The 19,182-nt window shown below is 37.4% G+C and overlaps 1 protein-coding gene across 1 annotated transcript in view; it reads right to left on the reverse strand.

Moving 5' to 3' along the window:
- Positions 1-19,182, reverse strand: part of LOC126299251 (metal cation symporter ZIP14-like) — a 142,841-nt gene that overhangs the window by 61,493 nt on the left and 62,166 nt on the right. Inside the window, exons 2-3 of the mRNA XM_049991046.1 lie at positions 15,805-15,941; positions 10,238-10,397 (exon numbers count right to left, since the gene is read on the reverse strand). Of these exons, the coding sequence (XP_049847003.1) occupies positions 10,238-10,397; positions 15,805-15,930 (286 nt within the window). The 5' untranslated portion in view covers positions 15,931-15,941. The remainder of the gene's footprint in view (positions 1-10,237; positions 10,398-15,804; positions 15,942-19,182) is intronic.

The following is a 19,182-nucleotide window of genomic DNA, read 5'->3' on the forward strand; positions in this document are numbered from 1 at the left end:
TATGTTTCTGTTTGATTTTTCAGTCAATCTATAACTTTTCATGTCTGTTAATGGTCGTTTTATTTGGGAGACCACTAGTTTTCATGTCTATTGGTTGTACTGGTATTGCACTAGTTGCCTGCCCAACTTCTTTCACTTAAAAAAGAATTGGTGAACATTAATATTTGCAGGTTAGTAAATGTGCTAAAGAGATATCTTGAAGTCACTATTAAACCCATACAGTAGTGTATGGGCTTTATGACTGTTTTGGGGCATGCTGAATGCTTCAAGGACTGAGATCAAAGAGTGAGTACTAGTTTTGCCACATAACATATCAGTCTGTTCCATCAATTGATCCTCATTTTTTCTCATATAGCTATTGTGATGGCCTGGATAAGCTATTAATGTGAAACTATCAGGCAGTAAATTGAGAAAACACTGCACTGGCAGAGAGGTGTTGCTTTGCAACTGTGTCCTTTACTCTAGTATTGCTATTTCCATCTCTCTCCTTCATAAGCATACTGCAAACTGAACAACTTATTCATCAGAAGATTTTAGTTTTTATGATCAAACATCAGCAATGATTGTTTTGCAAACATTGTGCATAGAAGTTACTCTTTGTTCTTCTGATTATTATAGAGTGAGTGACAGTTTTACTTTAGAATGAAATATTAAAGACTGTACTGTTAATATAATTGTTCATTTTTATGCACCCTGCTAAAATTTCTTTATGTCTTTGTTGTGTGATTTTGGTAATGGCACAGTGTTTCTTTGCACAGTTAAATTCAGTAATTCCAGGCTTTATATTACTTGTTGCTTAAGGAATTGCTTTGTGGGTGTTCGTGTTTTGCTACCAGTGCTCTTCTGTTGTTTTCTTATTTGCTTTTACATCCCTCTGTTTTTGGGGTAGTTCCAATGGCAGTGTTCTCAAGAAATACATGTTTTAAGTCTATAATGATCAGAAGATGTGATAAGTAAGCGTAATGCTTACACTAGAATTACCACAGACACTACAAACAAGTGAATCACATCTGGCAAATGAGCTTTTCAGTTTGTGGTATGCTTAAGAGAGAAAAAACAATAATAATTGTGGCAGCTACTGAGTTATGATTTCAGCTTGCAGTCCGTACATTTGAATACTATTGTATCTATGCTCTACCCCCTGTGCCTAGTTACAGAAATGAGAGTAAATCCATGGATGAATATTTTTGATATTTCAGTCTTGGGTTAACTCGGCAACACATCTTTGAGATGTAAGCTACACTCCTCACTTCTAAGCCCACTCAGGGAAACGACCAGCTGTCCAAACATATTATTCCTGTGTATACTACAATTGTCAACATTGCGTAACATGTTTGGCAACTCCATGATCATCAAGTTACCTCAAAGAGTGGCACAGAATTATCCTATTACATTCACTTGCTGTTTCCTTGACAGATGCATTAAATATACTGCATGATTTTCACATTCAGTATGACATCAGGTTATTAAATCTATGATTTGAGTCCAGGGACTTTGTTTCCGAGGATAAATACAATTTGTTACTCTCACCTTTGATAAATTATCTATATTCGCCACCACTATGGCAATGAAAGATCACAGATGACAGCAGTGGTTCATTAGCTCAGTGGTACTGTGACTGCTGTCTGAATCAACAACTGTACTAGCTGTGAGTTCCAAGCTGGTTGCAGGACTACAATACTGAATCTACATTTTTCCTCTTGTTTAAACTGCCAGGCCAAAAACAGGCAATGAAATCTTAATAAACCTGTACATTGTAAGTTTTCTCATAATCTTGATTCAGTATATTTTAGACCTGAAGGTGAAAAACTTATGAAATTCCTGAATTAGACACATGTTGATATCAGCATTTTTCTGCTTCAGCCAACAAAATTTAAGATTTTTTGTGGATACATAATTTGATTAAATACTGAATGGCACTGAATGAGTTGTTAAGTAGGTCGACAACTTAATTTTGTTTGTACCAGACTGAGACTCAGTCATGGAAGCAAGCCATGCAGGATTAGCCGAGCAGTCTAAGGCACTGCAGTCATGGACTGTGCAGCTGGTCCCGGCGGAGGTTCAAGTCCTCCCTCGGGCATTAGTCGGTGTGTCTGTCCTTAGAATAATTTAGGTTAAGTAGTGTGTAAGCTTAGTGACTGATGACCTTAGCAGTTAAGTCCCATAAGATTTCATACACATCTGAACATGGAAGCGATAAGAGTGGTCCCAGACAATCACCCCATCTTGGACCCCCATGTGGTTGGAACATAAATTATATTCCTGGATGGATATATAATTTATACCAAAAGAAGTAACTTCATCTTGTCCTTCAAGAATACAGTCTCAAAAGGCGTCAGCTGTACTCTGTTGATTTTCTGGCTTTAAAACAACTGTTTCACAGGTTTTGGGAGGAATGATATAGGAGGGAAGTACAAGATAGGTGAAGAACAGGTAGCCGTTACAAGGAAAAGTATACTTTCAACAAAAGCTACTTGATTTGTTTAATAATTTTGGAAAGATGGAATGGCAGGCAAGTGGGATGAGAGTGTAAGATAAAGAGAGGTGTGAGGGCAAATTAAAGATGAATAAGTATTAGCAAAAATCATATAACCTTTTAGGGAATTTGCAAGGGGTAGCAGTAGAGGGGAAGTGAGAGATAAAAGTAATAGAGAAACGGTGCTAAAAATGTCCTCTCAATTAATGTCTTTTGAGTATTTAGGCAGAGAGCAAATAAAAGAGAAGTATAATATTAAAAAATATTTCTAAAACAAAATTATTTCAATTAAAATTCTAACTTAAAGGAAAATCAATTAATATTCTATTATCTCAGGTTCAGTCTACCACTAGATTTCACTGACATAAAATTGAGCAAAAGAACAGGAAGATAAAATAGACCATTTTAAGTGCTGTGGTATCTTGTCCAGAATCTTCCAGTACATCTAACTACAATCATGCATCTTGGCATGGAATCTATGAGGCATCAAACGTACACTACTGGCCGTTAAAATTGCTACACCAAGAAGAAATACAGATGATAAACGGGTATTCATTGGACAAATATATAATACTAAAATTGACATGTGATTACATTTTCACGCAATTTGGGTGCATAGATCCTGAGAAATAAGTACCCAGAACAACCACCTCTGGCCGTAACAACAGCCTTGATACACCTGGGCATTGAGTCAAACAGAGCTTGGATGGTGTGTATAGGTGCAGCTGCCCATGCAGCTTCAACACGATACCACAGTTTATCAAGAGTATTGACTGGCGTATTGTGACAAGCCAGTTGCTCGGCTACCATTGACCAGACGTTTTCAATTGGTGAGAGATCTGGAGAATGTGCTGGCCAGGGCAGCAGTCGAACATTTTCTGTATCCAGAAAGGAACGTACAGAACCAGCAACATGCTGTTGTGCATTATCCTGCTGAAATGTAGGGTTTCGCAGGGATCGAATGAAGGGTAGAGCCATGAGTCGTAACACATCTGACATGTAACGTCCACTGTTCAAAGTGCCGTCAATGCAAACAAGAGGTGACCGAGACATGTAACCAATGGCACCCCATACCATCACGCCGGGTCATAATCAAGTAGTATGACGGTGAAGAATACACACTTCCAATGTGCGTTCACTGCGATGTCGCCAAACATGGATGTGATCATCATGATGCTGTAAACTGAACCTGGGTTCATCCGAAAAAATGAAGTTTTGCCATTCGTGCATCCAGGTTCGTCATTGGGTACACCATCTCAGGCGCTCCTGTCTGTGATGCAGCGTCAAGGGTAACCGCAGACATGGTCTCCGAGCTGATAAAACATGCTGCTGCAAACGTCATCGAACTGTTCGTACAGATGGTTGTTGTCTTGCAAATGTCCCCATCTGTTGACTCAGGGATCGAGATGTGGTTGCATGATCCATTACAGCCATGCGGATAAGATGCCTCTCATCTCAACTGCTAGTGATACGAGGCCATTGGGATCCAGCATGGTGCTCCATATTACCCTCCTGAATCCACCGATTCCATATTCTGCTAATAGTCATTGGATCTCGACCAACGTGAGCAGCAATGTTCCGATACGATAAACTGCAATAGCGATAGGCTACAATCCAACCTTTATCAAAGTCAGAAATGCGATGGTACGAATAATTTCCTCCTTACACTAGGCATCACAACATTTTACCAGGCAACGCCGGTGAACTGCTGTTTGTGTCGCCACATGCTCTGAAAGGATAATCATTTGCATATCACAACATCTTCTTCCTGTTGGTTAAATTTCACGTCTGTAGCACATCATATTTGTGGTGTAGCAATTTTAATGGCCAGTAGTGTAATTGCCAGATGAAGTAACATCATCCCAGGCTACAAGAATGCATTCCTGAAAGGCATCAGCCACAGTCTGTTAGTTTTGTGGCCAAATATCTGACAGAATTCATGTTATCTCAACCCATATGTCCTTTGTTGGATTAATGTCAGCAAGCTGTGGTGGCCAATGTCTTTTAATGCCTGCATTTGACAGCTGCTGCTGAATGGATGGGGACATATGCATAGAAGAATGATTTTCCTGTAACATTAACTCTCCTTCTATGCTTAGCAATCCAATGACTGAAGGCAGCATCACGTACTTCATTATTAGGGCATGCTGTTTGCTGTCAAGAGTTCCCTCAGTTCTGTGAAGTACACCTGAGTCCTGCTCCTCTCACAAAAATCTAGCCCCAAGAACCAATAGCTGCCCATTTTTTATCACTGCTACATATTCTTTTGTTGTATGGTCCCTCGTGGCCTGTAAACCACCCTTGGATCACTGTTGCTTGAGGAAAACATCTTCATATTAGTAAAATTACATTTTCCCATGCCACATTGAGATAGAGCACTGTGAATGCTGGACAGTATAAAACATTTTTCTCCCTGAGTTCCTGTTTCACAGTGCATCCTTGTGTGTGCAGTCTGGCTTCCCTCAGTCTTCAGTGGAGTATTTCTCTGTAACTGAGGAAGTTGCTCTTTCACTGCAACTGCTTCACGTTTAGGGATGGAAGGTGTCTGTTCTTACTCATAAGCTATGCATTCCCCTGATGTTTGCCAAGTATCTCCCTGCCTGACTCAGGATCTCTGTTGATAGCACCTCAGTCAGCATAATTCCTGCATCACTTCTTTGCAGTAGTAGGCATAATACCATACCTATTGCCAGCATCTCTAATTGAAAACTGTGTTCTTCAATCACAGTAATTATTTTGTCTCAAACTGAATGCTCCCATTGTAACTGACTTTCTACAATGTGATTTCTGCTTGCTGTACCTATACTGATGCCTGGGGAAGAAGGAAACATACTTCCATCAAAAGGGTGGCAGTGGTGACAGCCTGAAGGAAGAACTATTCAAAACTTCTTGCCGCTTTAAGTCTGTCCTTAAGCATATGTGGCTCTGGCTTGTAGGGGCAAAGTAGATCAAGGCACTAAGACACTTTTTTGGAGGTTGCAGCTTTGAATCCCACCCTCATTATGAATGACTTTGTTTTGCTTATGAGTTCATCTATACGTGTGTCTCTGAATAAACATTTCTGAAGTAGTTGTTAAGAAACATGTTTGAAGTTAAAAGAAAATTGATAGCTGCACTATAAAGCTGCTAAATGCAAATGGTATCTGCAGCAGGTATGTTCCAAGGCCAACTTCTTTGAATCATATATATCTAAATAAAGAGAAAAGTTTGTTTGGCTGACCTTCTTTTGCAGATCAAAATAAGATGGTAATATGGAGATCAGTGGATCGAATTTGGTCTAAGGCATATCAATTTTTTGGACAGTGTTCATGTTGTCCCTCTGAATATTCAGTGAATAATAATGATGACAATAAAACACAGTGACTGGCTGTTTGACCTAATTGTCAAATGTCAATTTCAATAATATAAACCACTGTAAAACATACGTGTCCAATGTTGAATCCTTGAAGAAGGGGAACAAAAATCATGTGTACTGGAAGTATCTACGACAAACATGTGATATGTGTCAGGCTGTTGTTGGTTGGTCCTGAATACTATGCATTTATTGGACCACAGCTTGAGTAATAGTAACACTATCATTTAATTACTGTCATGTTGCTGCAGGGTATCTAAAAACTCATAACTGTGCCAGATATATGATGCATGTGGATAGTAAGTAATTTTATCTGCACAGTGTAGGTGTTTGCTGAAGCCTGCACAACTGCAGCTAGGCTCACAATGGAGGATAAGTCATGTGGTGGACACCTTCGACATCATCAGCTTGATGAGAAAGATAAATCAATGTCAGATAAATATGCTATGAATGATGTAAGTGAAAAATTCCTTTCACAAGACCTCTATTACAGTCATCCATCAACAATCAGCACCATGAGCATATTGTTAACTGGAGGTATGGTTCAAGCTTAACCTAGGGCATGAGCAATGACCTCCAGTGGTGAGTTTACTTGTTTGTCTATGTTTATTTGTTATGTTTTATACTACTAATTAGTGTCCCACTGTTGTTTAAAGAGCTCTCTAGACTTCTTCCATAGGTGTGTGTCCTGCACTGTTGTTGCCATACTGGTCCATCAAATGATTGCAGCTCATCTCATCATTTTTTCCCTTATTTCTCCCTACTCATCTTTCGTTTTAGGAATGGTTAGACTGTTGTCAGTTTGACCGCAAATAACCACAGGTTTATCTACACAATACTTACTGTGTTCCAAATGTGCATCCAAGACATAAAACTTGTATGACAAAAACCTAAATAATATTAGGAATTGGAAAGTCTTTCACAAATTGCAATTTTTACTTTTTTATTCTTTCACCATCAACATTTTTGTTGTGTTTAAAGAAATATAACAAACTGAAATCCCATCAATTGTACTTGCTAGAAGTCCATAATAGACATAGTATGTTACAGTTAATATTTTCTCAGAACAACTCATGAGAGCTTCAATGGTTGTTTGTAGGCCTACAAGTACTCGTTGCATCCTTACTCATTCAGTGTTGCTCAACGTATTCTGTCATTAATTTTCTGAGAAAATGTAGCTGGCCGGTGTTGCTGAGTGGTTCTACGTGCTTCAGTCTGGTACCGTGCAACTGCTACGGTTGCAGGCTCGAATCCTGCCCCGGACATGGATGTGTGTGATGTCCTTAGGTTAGTTAGGTTTAAGTAATTCTAAGGTCTATGGGACTGATGACCTCAGATGTTATGTCCCATAGTACTCAGAGCCATTTGAACCATTTGAGAAAATGTAATCACTGCTTCTAAGCACTTTGTGTTAGTAACTATTAGGTGTAGCTGTACTAATTTGTAACTTTTCTGTTGCTGAATCAGTAATGATTGCAAGTTCATTAATATCTTTTAATAATAGCTCTCCAGAAATTGATTTTGTGGCTAGATAGTTTTTCTGACATACCCTCCAAATTTTTCACAAATTTAGCTACATGAATAAAAATATTTGAATTACAGTGAGGCTGATATTCAGTGAGGTTAGCAATATTATTTCTCTCACATTCAGTTTCATACTTTGTCTAAAGATTGTCTGAAATTTTGCTTCTCGTGGTGAATTTGTACAAGCAATAAAAGAACAGAAAAATAATCATTCCACTCTTCTAAACACGAGATTATGAAAATCATTTGTAATATGTGTGATACTACAGTGTCTGTGATGTTCTAAAGTATGATGGAATAATCCCACTGCAGCAACTACAGTCATTATGAAATGTAATCACAGCTGCAAAGACAACCGTCAGGTGTATAATGGAATGACAACAATGAAAATTTTTGCTGGACCAGGACTCAATCCTGGATTTTGCGATTATCGTGGTGGTCACCTTACCATTAGGCTATCCAAGCATGACTCAGGGCCACACCCAAACATCCATATTTTGTCAACCATATCCCTTATGTATATTCCCATACAGGGAGATACTTTTAGTTGAAAGTCTGTTGCCTGGTGTCAGCAAATTAATATGATATTGCAGGCACTGCAGCCACTTTTGCGCCAGTGATCCCTTCCACATCCATTTGGATCAGTGGAATCCCCTGGCGTGCCAGTTGCCAACAACAGCCTGAAGGATGCCTCTGAACACACTCCATTCCCACAGTCAGTGATCAGATGGACTGTGTCTTCATCCGTGCCTCCATTCCATCCCCACCTCCCCCCTCCCCCCTCTCTCCACGGCACTGTCAGTGGCATTTCTGCTCATATGCACTTGTTTAGAAGGGGGGAGGGGGGGGAGTGGCATAGGATCTGGCTCCATGGAAGTTGAATGCCTGCTGGAGGAAACGGACCTGAATGGCCATTAGAGGGCACCATCTTGCCACTACATTGGCCTCACAGCATGAACCACTCTGCTCACCGTGTGAATATGCCTGCCAGTAAGTGTTCCTCACAACTGATATAATTATGGCTGCCTATCAAATGGTCAGTCAGTTCCATACTCACACCTGATATTGTTAGTTACCATCACTGCTGTATTTTGGAATGTTCGATAACAACCTCTCTTGGTGCTTGGTCTTTCTCTCTGGTCACGATTCTGATTGTACCTCTCTTCACTCTTGGCCTATTGACATCATTGTGGTGAAGGTTTCCACTTTGTGCCTCATTGTTTACATAAGCTGCTTTGAACTTGTTCTTCTTTGTGTCCCATTCACTGTTAGCTGTGTTTAGCTCAGCTACCGCTTGGTGTCATGTTCTCTTCTGAAGGCAGCACTTTCACTTTGTAGCTTTAGGTGTTTCTCTCTAAGTCCTACAGCTACTCTTGGAAATAGGACTTTCTTCTTTCTTGTTAAACCTATGATCATGATTGTGAATTTCTATGGTTTCCCTGAACAAGTCAATTAAAAAGATTCCAGATACTGACGGTATATAATTAAATAGCATCAGAGAAAATAAGTGACTGATGGATATCAATTCCTCAGTCCTCTTATGGTTATCCTAAATTCAAAGTTGTAATTCTACTTCCTTTTACATGCATAACTTTTTTTAATATTAATAAAGATGATAAACTGCATTCCATGATGCCTTAAGAATGAGTATTTCATTAAATAAGTCTGTATAATGCAATATTCTTGCATCATACTCAAGTTGCCTTCATTAGTGGCACATATATGCACTCAAGTACTATTATTTGATGGAGATTATTATATTTTTGTTGTATTGTGATAACGATGTAGTTTACATCCACACAAGCACTGGTTTGTGCAACTATTGTCATTTTCAATTGGCTTGTACAACTACTGTAATTTTCAATCACATTTATCAGGTTGGTGTACTTTCTGCTGGGCCAATGCTATGTTCAGATCTTCCATGGTCTCTTTTCTTCCTGCTTGTAAGTTCAATTTGTCAAGAAGTCACTGAAGTCTGTTTTCGTGTGGATGACAGGAGTGGGGAGGCAGTAACTGATGCCATTTATTGGTAGCCGTTTTTATTTGTACTCCTACTGGCTGGTATTAGTGAATGAAGAGCAATTAGGGAAATTTCTTATACATTTATATGCATCTTTTGGCCTACTGGGGATAAGTATTAGCTAGCCATTCTGAATTTTTATTTTGATATACGCAATTTTAATCCTGTTTATGTGTCTGTTGGCCACTCAATGCCCTGATTTATTGTGAATGAAAATGAACAGTGTTTGAAAGTATAATGTAATATTGGTAGATGAAAAAAGTCATTAGGCAGTGGCACAAGAAAACAGGTGTAAATTGATACTGGAAAGTGCTAGCCAGTGGCTCCTTCTTCTGGCAGAAGAGTTAATGGGAGAGGAAGAGCGATGAAAGAAAAAGGACTTGTAAGGTTTAGGAAATGGGGAAGTTATGGAAAAGTCATGACAGATGAGGAGAGACTTCTCATCCTTTCTATTAAGTCCCCTTGGCCCACGGTTCTGGCAACTTTTCTACGAGTCTCCCAGTTTCCAAAACCTCACCTGTCCTTTCCCTTCATCCCTTCCCCTTCAACTCTTCTGCCAGAAGAAGCAATCACTGGGTCCAAAAGCTTGCATGTTTCCTATCTTTTACATATGTTTTCTTCTGATGCTGCCTGGTGAGTAGATTTTTTTATCTGTCCATATTATATTATACTGACTACATTATGAGTACTTCAGACCACATGCTGAAAAGGATTTGGCATTTTTCTATTGCTTTCTCAATGATTTGAAACTGAAATTATGAATAAAAGATGATATGGATGGGAGAGGAATCGAAGTTTTTATTAGAAAAACAGCTGCACCTAAAAAGCTATTGCATTTATTATTAAGTAATCAATATATACTTACTTTGCACAGTAGTTGGGCCTGACTCAGGTTGTGGCAGTCCTGTTGGTTTCCGTGGGTTAGCTGAGACATTATTCATAATCCTTTCACATACAGAACTGAGGGATGGATAATACTGTGTAGACCCATATAAGTCTGGTGCTAGTGTATCACCCTGATGAAGCTGTATTTGAGAAATAAAACAAAGTATCTGAAATGTACGTGCACTTACACCAATATCATCACAGGCAGAAAGAAACAAGAAGCAATCCAAAAATTATTTATGTATCATATGACATACATTTCAGTTTTTGAATCGCAAGAATAGTTGTAGATATACAAAGATTACTAAACTACTAAATATCAACATTTAAACACGGCTCTCCAGCATAATATAACAAAATGATAACAGCTATAGTTGAATACCCAGGTCTTGTAGTTTATTACATCATTTACCACATCAGGAAACCTTTGAAGGAACTTTTCTAGGCATGTGTGAGACATGTTGATAGAACACGAGCAACTAGAATGAAATTTTCACTCTGCAATAGAGCATGCACTGTTATGAAACCTCCTGGAAGATTAAAACTGTGCCAGACTGAGACTCAAAATCGGGACCTTTGCTTTTCACAGGCAGGTGCTCTACCATCTGAACTATCCAAGCATGACTCACGAACCCTCCTCGCAGCTTTAATTACACCAGTAACTCATACATGACCAACTGTCTGTCATTCTGCATCACAGTCACAAGATGGTGCTCAAGATTTTTCCCACTTGTGGAGAGTGTCTGCATATCTTCCGTGGCCTCTTAGGATGTGGTTCATGGTAGTCCAAACTGCCTGAGGCTGGTCCAGCCCAGGGGCTTTTTCCTGGATGCAGAGCAGTTTCAGGTATTGTAAAGGACATTTCTGTTACCAACAGCATTTCCATTTATTAATAGCATTGAATTCATTTCCAGTAAGAGTCCTGGCTGTGGTAAGAGTGGCATTTGTTGATCTTAATCTGTTTTGCTCCACATCATTCAGTATTGGAAGGCTGGGGTTGTCAACTATGTTCTGGTATTCTGGTAGTAGCAAACACTACTGTCTGACATCAGGAAGTGAAACGTGAGTCAAGAAAGGTAACTAGTATGTGTGCGTAGACTGTATCAATCCACTAACAATACACATGACTTCATTAAGTTTTGTATTTATCTTTTTCACATATGGTCTATTAATATAAATCCTAGTGCTGATACTTGAAATGTGTTTGCTGATAATCCACAGCTAGCGCCACAGAATTTATGGGCAATGTTATTTCTGCTTTTGAACTTAGTAGATGTTAGTTATCCAGAAATTAATTGTTAGAGTAAAAATAATTAATGTTCCTTTTTGTTCATATTTTGAGCGCTGTATTTCTCATTACTTGGAAATATATTAAAAATAAAGATTCCAAGACTTACCAAGCGGGAAAGCGCCGGCAGACAGGCACATGAACAAAACACACAAACACACACACAGAATTACAAGCTTTCGCAACTGGCAGTTGCTTCGTCAGGACATCGTCTGCTTGTGTCTGTGTATGTGCGGATGGATATGTGTGTGTGTGTGTGTGTGCGAGTGTACACCTGTCCTTTTTTTCCCCTAAGGGAAGTCTTTCCGCTCCCGGGATTGGAATGACTCCTTACCCTCTCCCTTAAAACCCACACCCTTTCATTTTTCCCTCTCCTTCCTTCCTTCCTTCCTGACGAAGCAACTGCCAGTTGCGAAAGCTTGTAATTCTGTGTGTGTGTTTGTGTGTTTTGTTCATGTGCCTGTCTGCCGGCGCTTTCCCGCTTGGTAAGTCTTGGAATCTTTATTTTTAATATATTTTTCCCATGTGGAAGTTTCTTTCTGTTTTATTTACATCGTCATTACTTGGAAATATCCATTTAAGTTTTGATTATTGTATCAGTGCAGAAAGACAGTCTTATCAGAGAGTTACCAGTGCCCACTCTCTGCTCTTTACACCTTAAAAGTTATTCTGCAGCTAAGGCATGGCATTGCCATGTTTTTGCAGCCTATGTTATTTGACTATGGACCTACATTTACCCTGTAGCTAAGGTTAGGTCTTGCCACCATTTTCAAACCTGTGTTATTTTACTAAGTATAGTTTATAGTTTATAGTTGTGTTTGCAATGTTTGTTCAGGTAATTTTCCATGATCTCTGTTATTTACACTAATATTACTCTCATTTGCTGGCTTTTACTAATAAACCTCATATATTATACATTTATTCTATAAAATAAGTAAAGCTGTTATCAAACCAAATAGTGGTATGATTACCATAATGCTATACAAAGCATTGTTTTGTTGGAGGTGAAATGCCCATGCATTCCCTTGACACGTGAAATGATTTATCCAATGATTCACAGAGAAAACTCAGCTTACATGGAATACAGTACATGCTGCACCTTGACATCTTACCAAATACACAAAACATTGCCAGAGATGAAAGTAATGTAACAAAAAAATTAAATGAGAGTTGAATCCTTAATTTTTCGATTTTTAGTCAGCCATCAAACTGCACTCTTTAAACGTACGTCTTTCAGTTGATATACCTAAAAATATATTTCTTGCCTTTTACTATCATTCTTAGCATATAAAACCATTCTATGTGGGTATGTATGAGATAACAAATGGTAGGCTCGTGATGTTAGTGGTTGGATGAATAGTAAAGAGAATCTGGCTGTTAAAGTGAAAAGTTTTCTGTACTCGTTTGTATTTAGTGCTCTCCTTCTGTGAGTATAATTGTTGCTGTTCAATACAGGTAACTGTTACGAGTACACATAATGTGTGCTGTGCTGATATAAGGGGAAGTAATACAGTGTAACCCACTGTCAGAGAGCACCAAGTCACCTGGCTTTATATTCTTACTCAAATGATGAATTTTAACTGTCAGAAACTTGCATCCTCAATTTAGCAGATACAGGCTACATCTATTATTCTTACATGCTTTTCTTCTGGCTCAGAATTGGTTGAAATTTGCTCCTCAAAGTAAAAACTAAGCAATGGGCTGCATGAGACCATTGAAGAAGATTGAAGTTGTCATTTAAAAGTGCTGAACTGATTACATGAAATACATATATTCTGATAAAGCTCTATGAAAAGAACAATGCCTCATAAACTTTGGCCTTATGTTCTGGGTTGTCATTCAGTAGTCTGCAGGTGGCTAATCTTGGACTTCTGAAGATTTATTTAATTGTTTTTGTACTGTCTAAGCAAAATTACTCCAAAGAAAAATTATGAGCTGTTGTATGCTATGCAGATAGTAAATGGAAAACTTTTCAGTTCCCATTACAAACAAAATGTTGCTTGCAGTGCCATATAATATGTCAAGTTGATAGATGACCCTAAACTGTTCATATATGATATTTATTTTAACAATATTTATTGACACTGATACCAAAACTTGGGTACCTAATATCTTATTGCACACACCTTATTGAAATTATTACATAACAATTTTGTAAAAGGCAGGTCACATATAATTCTGAGACTTAAGTTCATTCAATTTTTGTAAGTAATATGAGGAACTAGAATACAGCATTAACTAAACACTGCATATGGTGACATTGTGAGTGATTTTGTTACTTCTGTCATCTAGCACACATTGGACTGTCTCTTATATTTATTGAAAGCATTTTGATGTAACAGTGGATCATATAGACAGTCCAAGCATGATTTATTTCTGTCTAACAGACACTCAGTGATCACATAAGTGCAATTTTGTCAGATAAAGATATGTTTGGCGACTGTGTATGTAATGTGATGTTAACTATTGATGGTGTGCAGCAGCAAACAACTTCAAATTGGTTTTGGTTTACTTTTGTTGAAAACGTACCATTGCTGGTTTATATACAAAAAAATATTGTTACCAGTTTTGAATTGATATAATACATCATCAGACAGCTTGCATGCTTTCACCATGTTGGTTTACAGGTTATTTACTTTGTGCCACCACAAATTCACAGCTACAAAAGTGAAATAATGATAGTTGCTCTATCATATTCACATTGTTTGTATTTTTACACACATATTATAATGAAAACCAATGTATGTGTGTTTTAGAGAGAGAATACAAACAACAACATAAGTATGATTCAGTGGAGAAAAATTTCACGTAAGTTGCAATGGAAGTTGTAATGCAAACATCACTGTTACACTTTCATAGTTGTGAATTATAGTTTATTCTAGGGCAGTTCATATGTAAAACAACATTAGCATGTGTTTTGATGAAAGCATGCAAGCTGGATGATGATGATGAATTGTATCAGTTCAAAATTGATAATGATACTTTTTCAGTACAAACTGGTGATAGTAATATTTCAATAAAGTAACCAAAATCGGTTTTGGCTTGTTTCTACTGTGTAACATCAGCAATTTAGGTTTTAGAAGTGTTGTCTCCTCCTAATGGCAGCAGCGACCAGCCGAGACAGAAGCAGCAATAGGGAAGTAACCTATTTTATGACTTTAACGAGCTCCTAACCAGGAACGAATTGTATAATTTTATCTGTGTGCTTTGATAGTTTAGTTTCTTGAGTTTCTAAAAAGTACTCCATTTATTCTGTGCATAGCATACAACAGCTCATAATTTTTCTTTCTGATTGATACAGGCCCATTGATTAAATACCTAGGTATAACATTGCAAAGCAATAGAAAATGGTATGAGCAAGTAAGGATTGCGGTGGGGGAGGCAAATGATTGACTTTGGTTCATTGGGAGGATTTTCAGAAAAAGGGGTTCATCTGTAAAGGACACTAGTGCGATCCATGCTTGAGTACTACTCAAGTGTTTGCAATCCGCATCAGATCAAATTAAAGACACATCGAAGCAGTTCAGTGGCAGGTTGCTAGATTTGTTACTGGTACGTTCAAACAACATACAAGTATTATGGAGATGCTTTGAGAACTCAAATGAGAATCTCTGGAGAGAAGGTGATTTTCTTTTTGATGAACACTATTGAGAAAATTTGGAGAGCTGACATATGAAAGTGACTGCAGAATGTTTCTGCTGCCACCAACATGCATTCTGCAGAAGGACCATGTAGATGAGAGAAATTAGAGTTTGTATGGAGACATACAGCCAGTCATTTTTCCCTCAGTCTATTTGTGAGTGAAATAAGAAAGGAAATGACTAGCAGTGGTTTCAGGGTATCCTCTGTCATGCACCATATGTTGGCTTGTGATGTATGTATGTGCCAGGCAACACGTTAGTCTTGTCTGAGAATTTGTAAATCTCATGTAGTGTGTCACTGGTTTGTTTCTGGAGTAATATTTTCAGGGGGTTATTATTTTGCATATATTATCATTTACTGTCACTCTTCAATTACATTACTGTGTTATGAAGAATTTCTGTTGCTCAGTTAACATAATTAGTTCAGTTGTTTGTAGAATCAATTGTCATTCAACAAAATAAACACTAAAGACACAGATTAATTTCTAAATGTTTTGAGCTCTACTGTCTTGTATCTCCAATGAAAAATTTTCATCCTACTGTAAATGCATTTATATACTTAAAATAAATTGACATACTTTTATGTGTTAAATAACTTATAACCATTTATAGTCTTACCTTTGTACAATTCAGGATCATTTCTAGAGTTTCCATAAGTTCTGAGTTCACATCAGTGCAGTTCATTTCATATCCCATCACAATCTGAACAACTGTCATTATTAAGATTATTAGTAGTTTCTCCATATTTGTGTTCTCTGCAATGAAAGTTTAAACATTTATAAGTTATTGTTGTTCACACAGGAGTGGGAGAGCACATTAATATAGAATCATGATAATCTTTCTGATAATCTTACTGTTACGTAATATCAACATGAAGTAATCACAGAATAATTTAAATTTGAGGAAACATGTGCCTCAGAGCACAAGGTACCACTACCTGATAAATATGTAATGTCTTTGATATAATGTAAACTGAAAATCACTTTCAGAGACCCTGTGAAATTGCTTTTAATATTCTTATATTGTTACCTACAAAGCAAAACAAGTATTTCAGAAATGTGCTTGACAAAATTGGGATATAAGCATATTAATTTTTTTGCTTAATGTATGTTGCATATTTATGGGAAATCTTCAGCAGGTACCATCTAAACAACTAGGATTAATTTTTCTCTTACAAATAAAACAGGATTAATAACCAAGCTACTGAAAAATCTGGTTTATTCTTATTGAGATACTGCTTTGTTGCCTCACTTTTCTTTTTGGTGTCATCAGTCAACTGACTGGTTGGATGCAGCCAGCCACGAATTCCCCTCTTTATGCGGTGTCAGTTCAAAGCCTAAGCAATTGTTTGAGATCAAACTGTCAATTTAAATTAAAATGTTATTGGACAGAGATTGTGTCACAAAGAGGGATAATCATTAATATGATACTTAATTGAAACTGAAAGCTTTCTACCCGTAACTGCCAAGAAAAGGAAAAAATGTTCAAAAAACTGATTTATATCAAATTACTGGAGGGCAAAAAACGTTTTTGATCCATATTTAACAAAGTAAGAGAAATTGTTCTGTCTGAGAAAAAACCACAATTGAGGTTTCAAAAGTATGATCTTGGCTCCACAACTATGCATAATTCAAAGATAAGGAAAATCAATGAATTAGCCCATAACATTTTACCCATGTTTACTTTTTTGTGAGAGAGTGTAGTCTTTTGATGGCATTTCTAATGCAATGCCCAAAAGAATCCAGCTGGATCCTGTTTTGCAGGATAGAATCCTGGGATGACTTGCAGATCAGGCACAGACTACAATACCAGTAGCATTGGAGCTCATTTCACAGCTTTAACCACAGTTATGAGACATAGGAAAAAGTATGTGTGTTTTTGAACACTTAAATATTCCATCCACTGAAATTCTAGATTATTGGAGCACATTTTAGGTATTGCAGATCAGTACAAGAGATTTATTTATTTTCCACTCCAGCTGGTTTTTTACTCACCAACATATTCTCAGCAGTCATTATTTACTTTGCATCATTGACAAAACTTGCCTAATAACCATTTGTTGATATACCACCAGCACCAAATGACATAGGCCACTAAGCAAAAAAGTCGCATAACTATATTTAGATTATAAATTATCTTGGGGTCAATATGTAAAATATATTAGTGGTCAGTTGTCAAGATTAATGTGTTTAAGGTAACAAAATAATAAGCAACAAGTTGCATAAAAGAAATTTAATTTCTTTACTAGTTTCAAGCACTTAGTGTCCTTCTTTTAGAAGTTCATACCTACCACATTAATTGTGAGTGTTAACAATAATATTCATATAGCAAAATGCCATGGTCATGTGGTTCATAGTATCTGTACAAAATCAGTATAACATTTTGCTGCATGCATCTTATTGTTGATATTGTTGACACTCACAAGTAATGCAATAGGTATAACCATTTGAAGAAAGGCACTATGTGCCCGAAACCAATAAATAACTTAAATTTCTTTTATGCAGCCGGTTTCTTATTGTTTTGTTACGTACATCTACAGTTGCTGAGGATGGATAAAATACAAGTAATATTTTTGTTAAGGCAACTCATGGGTTGTGGACCTGAAATATATATTAGAACATCTTATTTTAATTTTTTCAAAGCATAGTAGCATATGGTATTATTTTATGATGAAACCCTAGCTGTGAGCATGACAAGTAGATTATTAACAGTACAATGGTACCATATATTGACATGAATATCATTGTCATCAGTTGGTTATTGTTATGTTATACAGCACTGCAGCTAAGGTTGACAGCAGTGCAGTTACGGTTGAATCTGTGAAATTCTACAAATGTATTAGAGTGGCATCGGGAAACCCCAATTACAACTGTGTCTTCATGGACAGAGGAAAGTATGAGTCACTTATCAGCTAGGTTTTATCACTAAATTCTGGACAAAAGAAAGACAGCAATGACTACTTGTTTTTGAAGAGATATGAACTGCTCAAGGTGAATGGAATAATGAAATTAATACAACCTGATACTGAAGAGGGCAACATTAAGAACTATATTTATTATGAAGAACTGAGTGATATTCTGCATGGTGCTCATGTAACATCTGGCTATGGTGGACCTGATGGAATGAAAAAATTTTTTAAGTCAGAGTACCATAATACAACATACAGTGGCATCCAAATTTATCAGAGCTTATGCAAGCCTTGTTTACAAAAACAAAAAGGTCAAAAGAAAGAAATAGTAGTGAAGCCCAAGATGTTCAAAGAGTTAAATTCCAGATGTCAAATTGATCTCACGACTCCCAATCGCAATCAGATGGAGACTATAAATTCTCACTAAATTGGTTGTTCTCAGGCCACTGAAGTCCATAACAGCTGAGGAGGTATGTTATTGACATTTTTACATTGTTAGGTGTTCTCTCATCGTTCCAGTCAGACATTGGTCAAGAGTTTGTTAGCAAAATAATGAGCCACTTAACTGAAATATGGCCCAATTTTAAGACTGTGCATGATAAACCTAGACACAGCCAGAGTCAAGGCAGCATAGAGGGAGCAAATCAGGACCTATAAAATATGCTAACTACATGGGTGCACAACACAACACATTTTGGAATTAAAAGGTCCACCTACAAAGTGATGTTAGGATGCCCTCCTAAACATGGTTTGTCTTCATCAAGTTTATCTCCAAGCATCAGTGAATGTTCACCCTGAGGACAACAATGAAAATATAATTAATCAAGTGGGTGTTAGCAGAGAGAAAGGGGCTCAAACGTTGCAGGATAGCAAATCTCCAGTGCAAGAGGATAACATACCAACAGGAACAGAAGTTGAGTACAGAGAAAAAGAATGTGTTCCAGACAGTAATGAATAATGCCTGATGATTCAGATGAGTGAACTCAAGCTATTGAAAAATGTGGAACTGAAGCATACAAGTGCTTCAAAGAACAGGCACAAAGAATGCAGCAGTGTTCAGATCGTCGTTTGCTACCAGTGGAAAAGGG

This window comes from Schistocerca gregaria, chromosome X, assembly GCF_023897955.1.
Source record: "Schistocerca gregaria isolate iqSchGreg1 chromosome X, iqSchGreg1.2, whole genome shotgun sequence".
Lineage (NCBI taxonomy): Eukaryota > Metazoa > Arthropoda > Insecta > Orthoptera > Acrididae > Schistocerca > Schistocerca gregaria.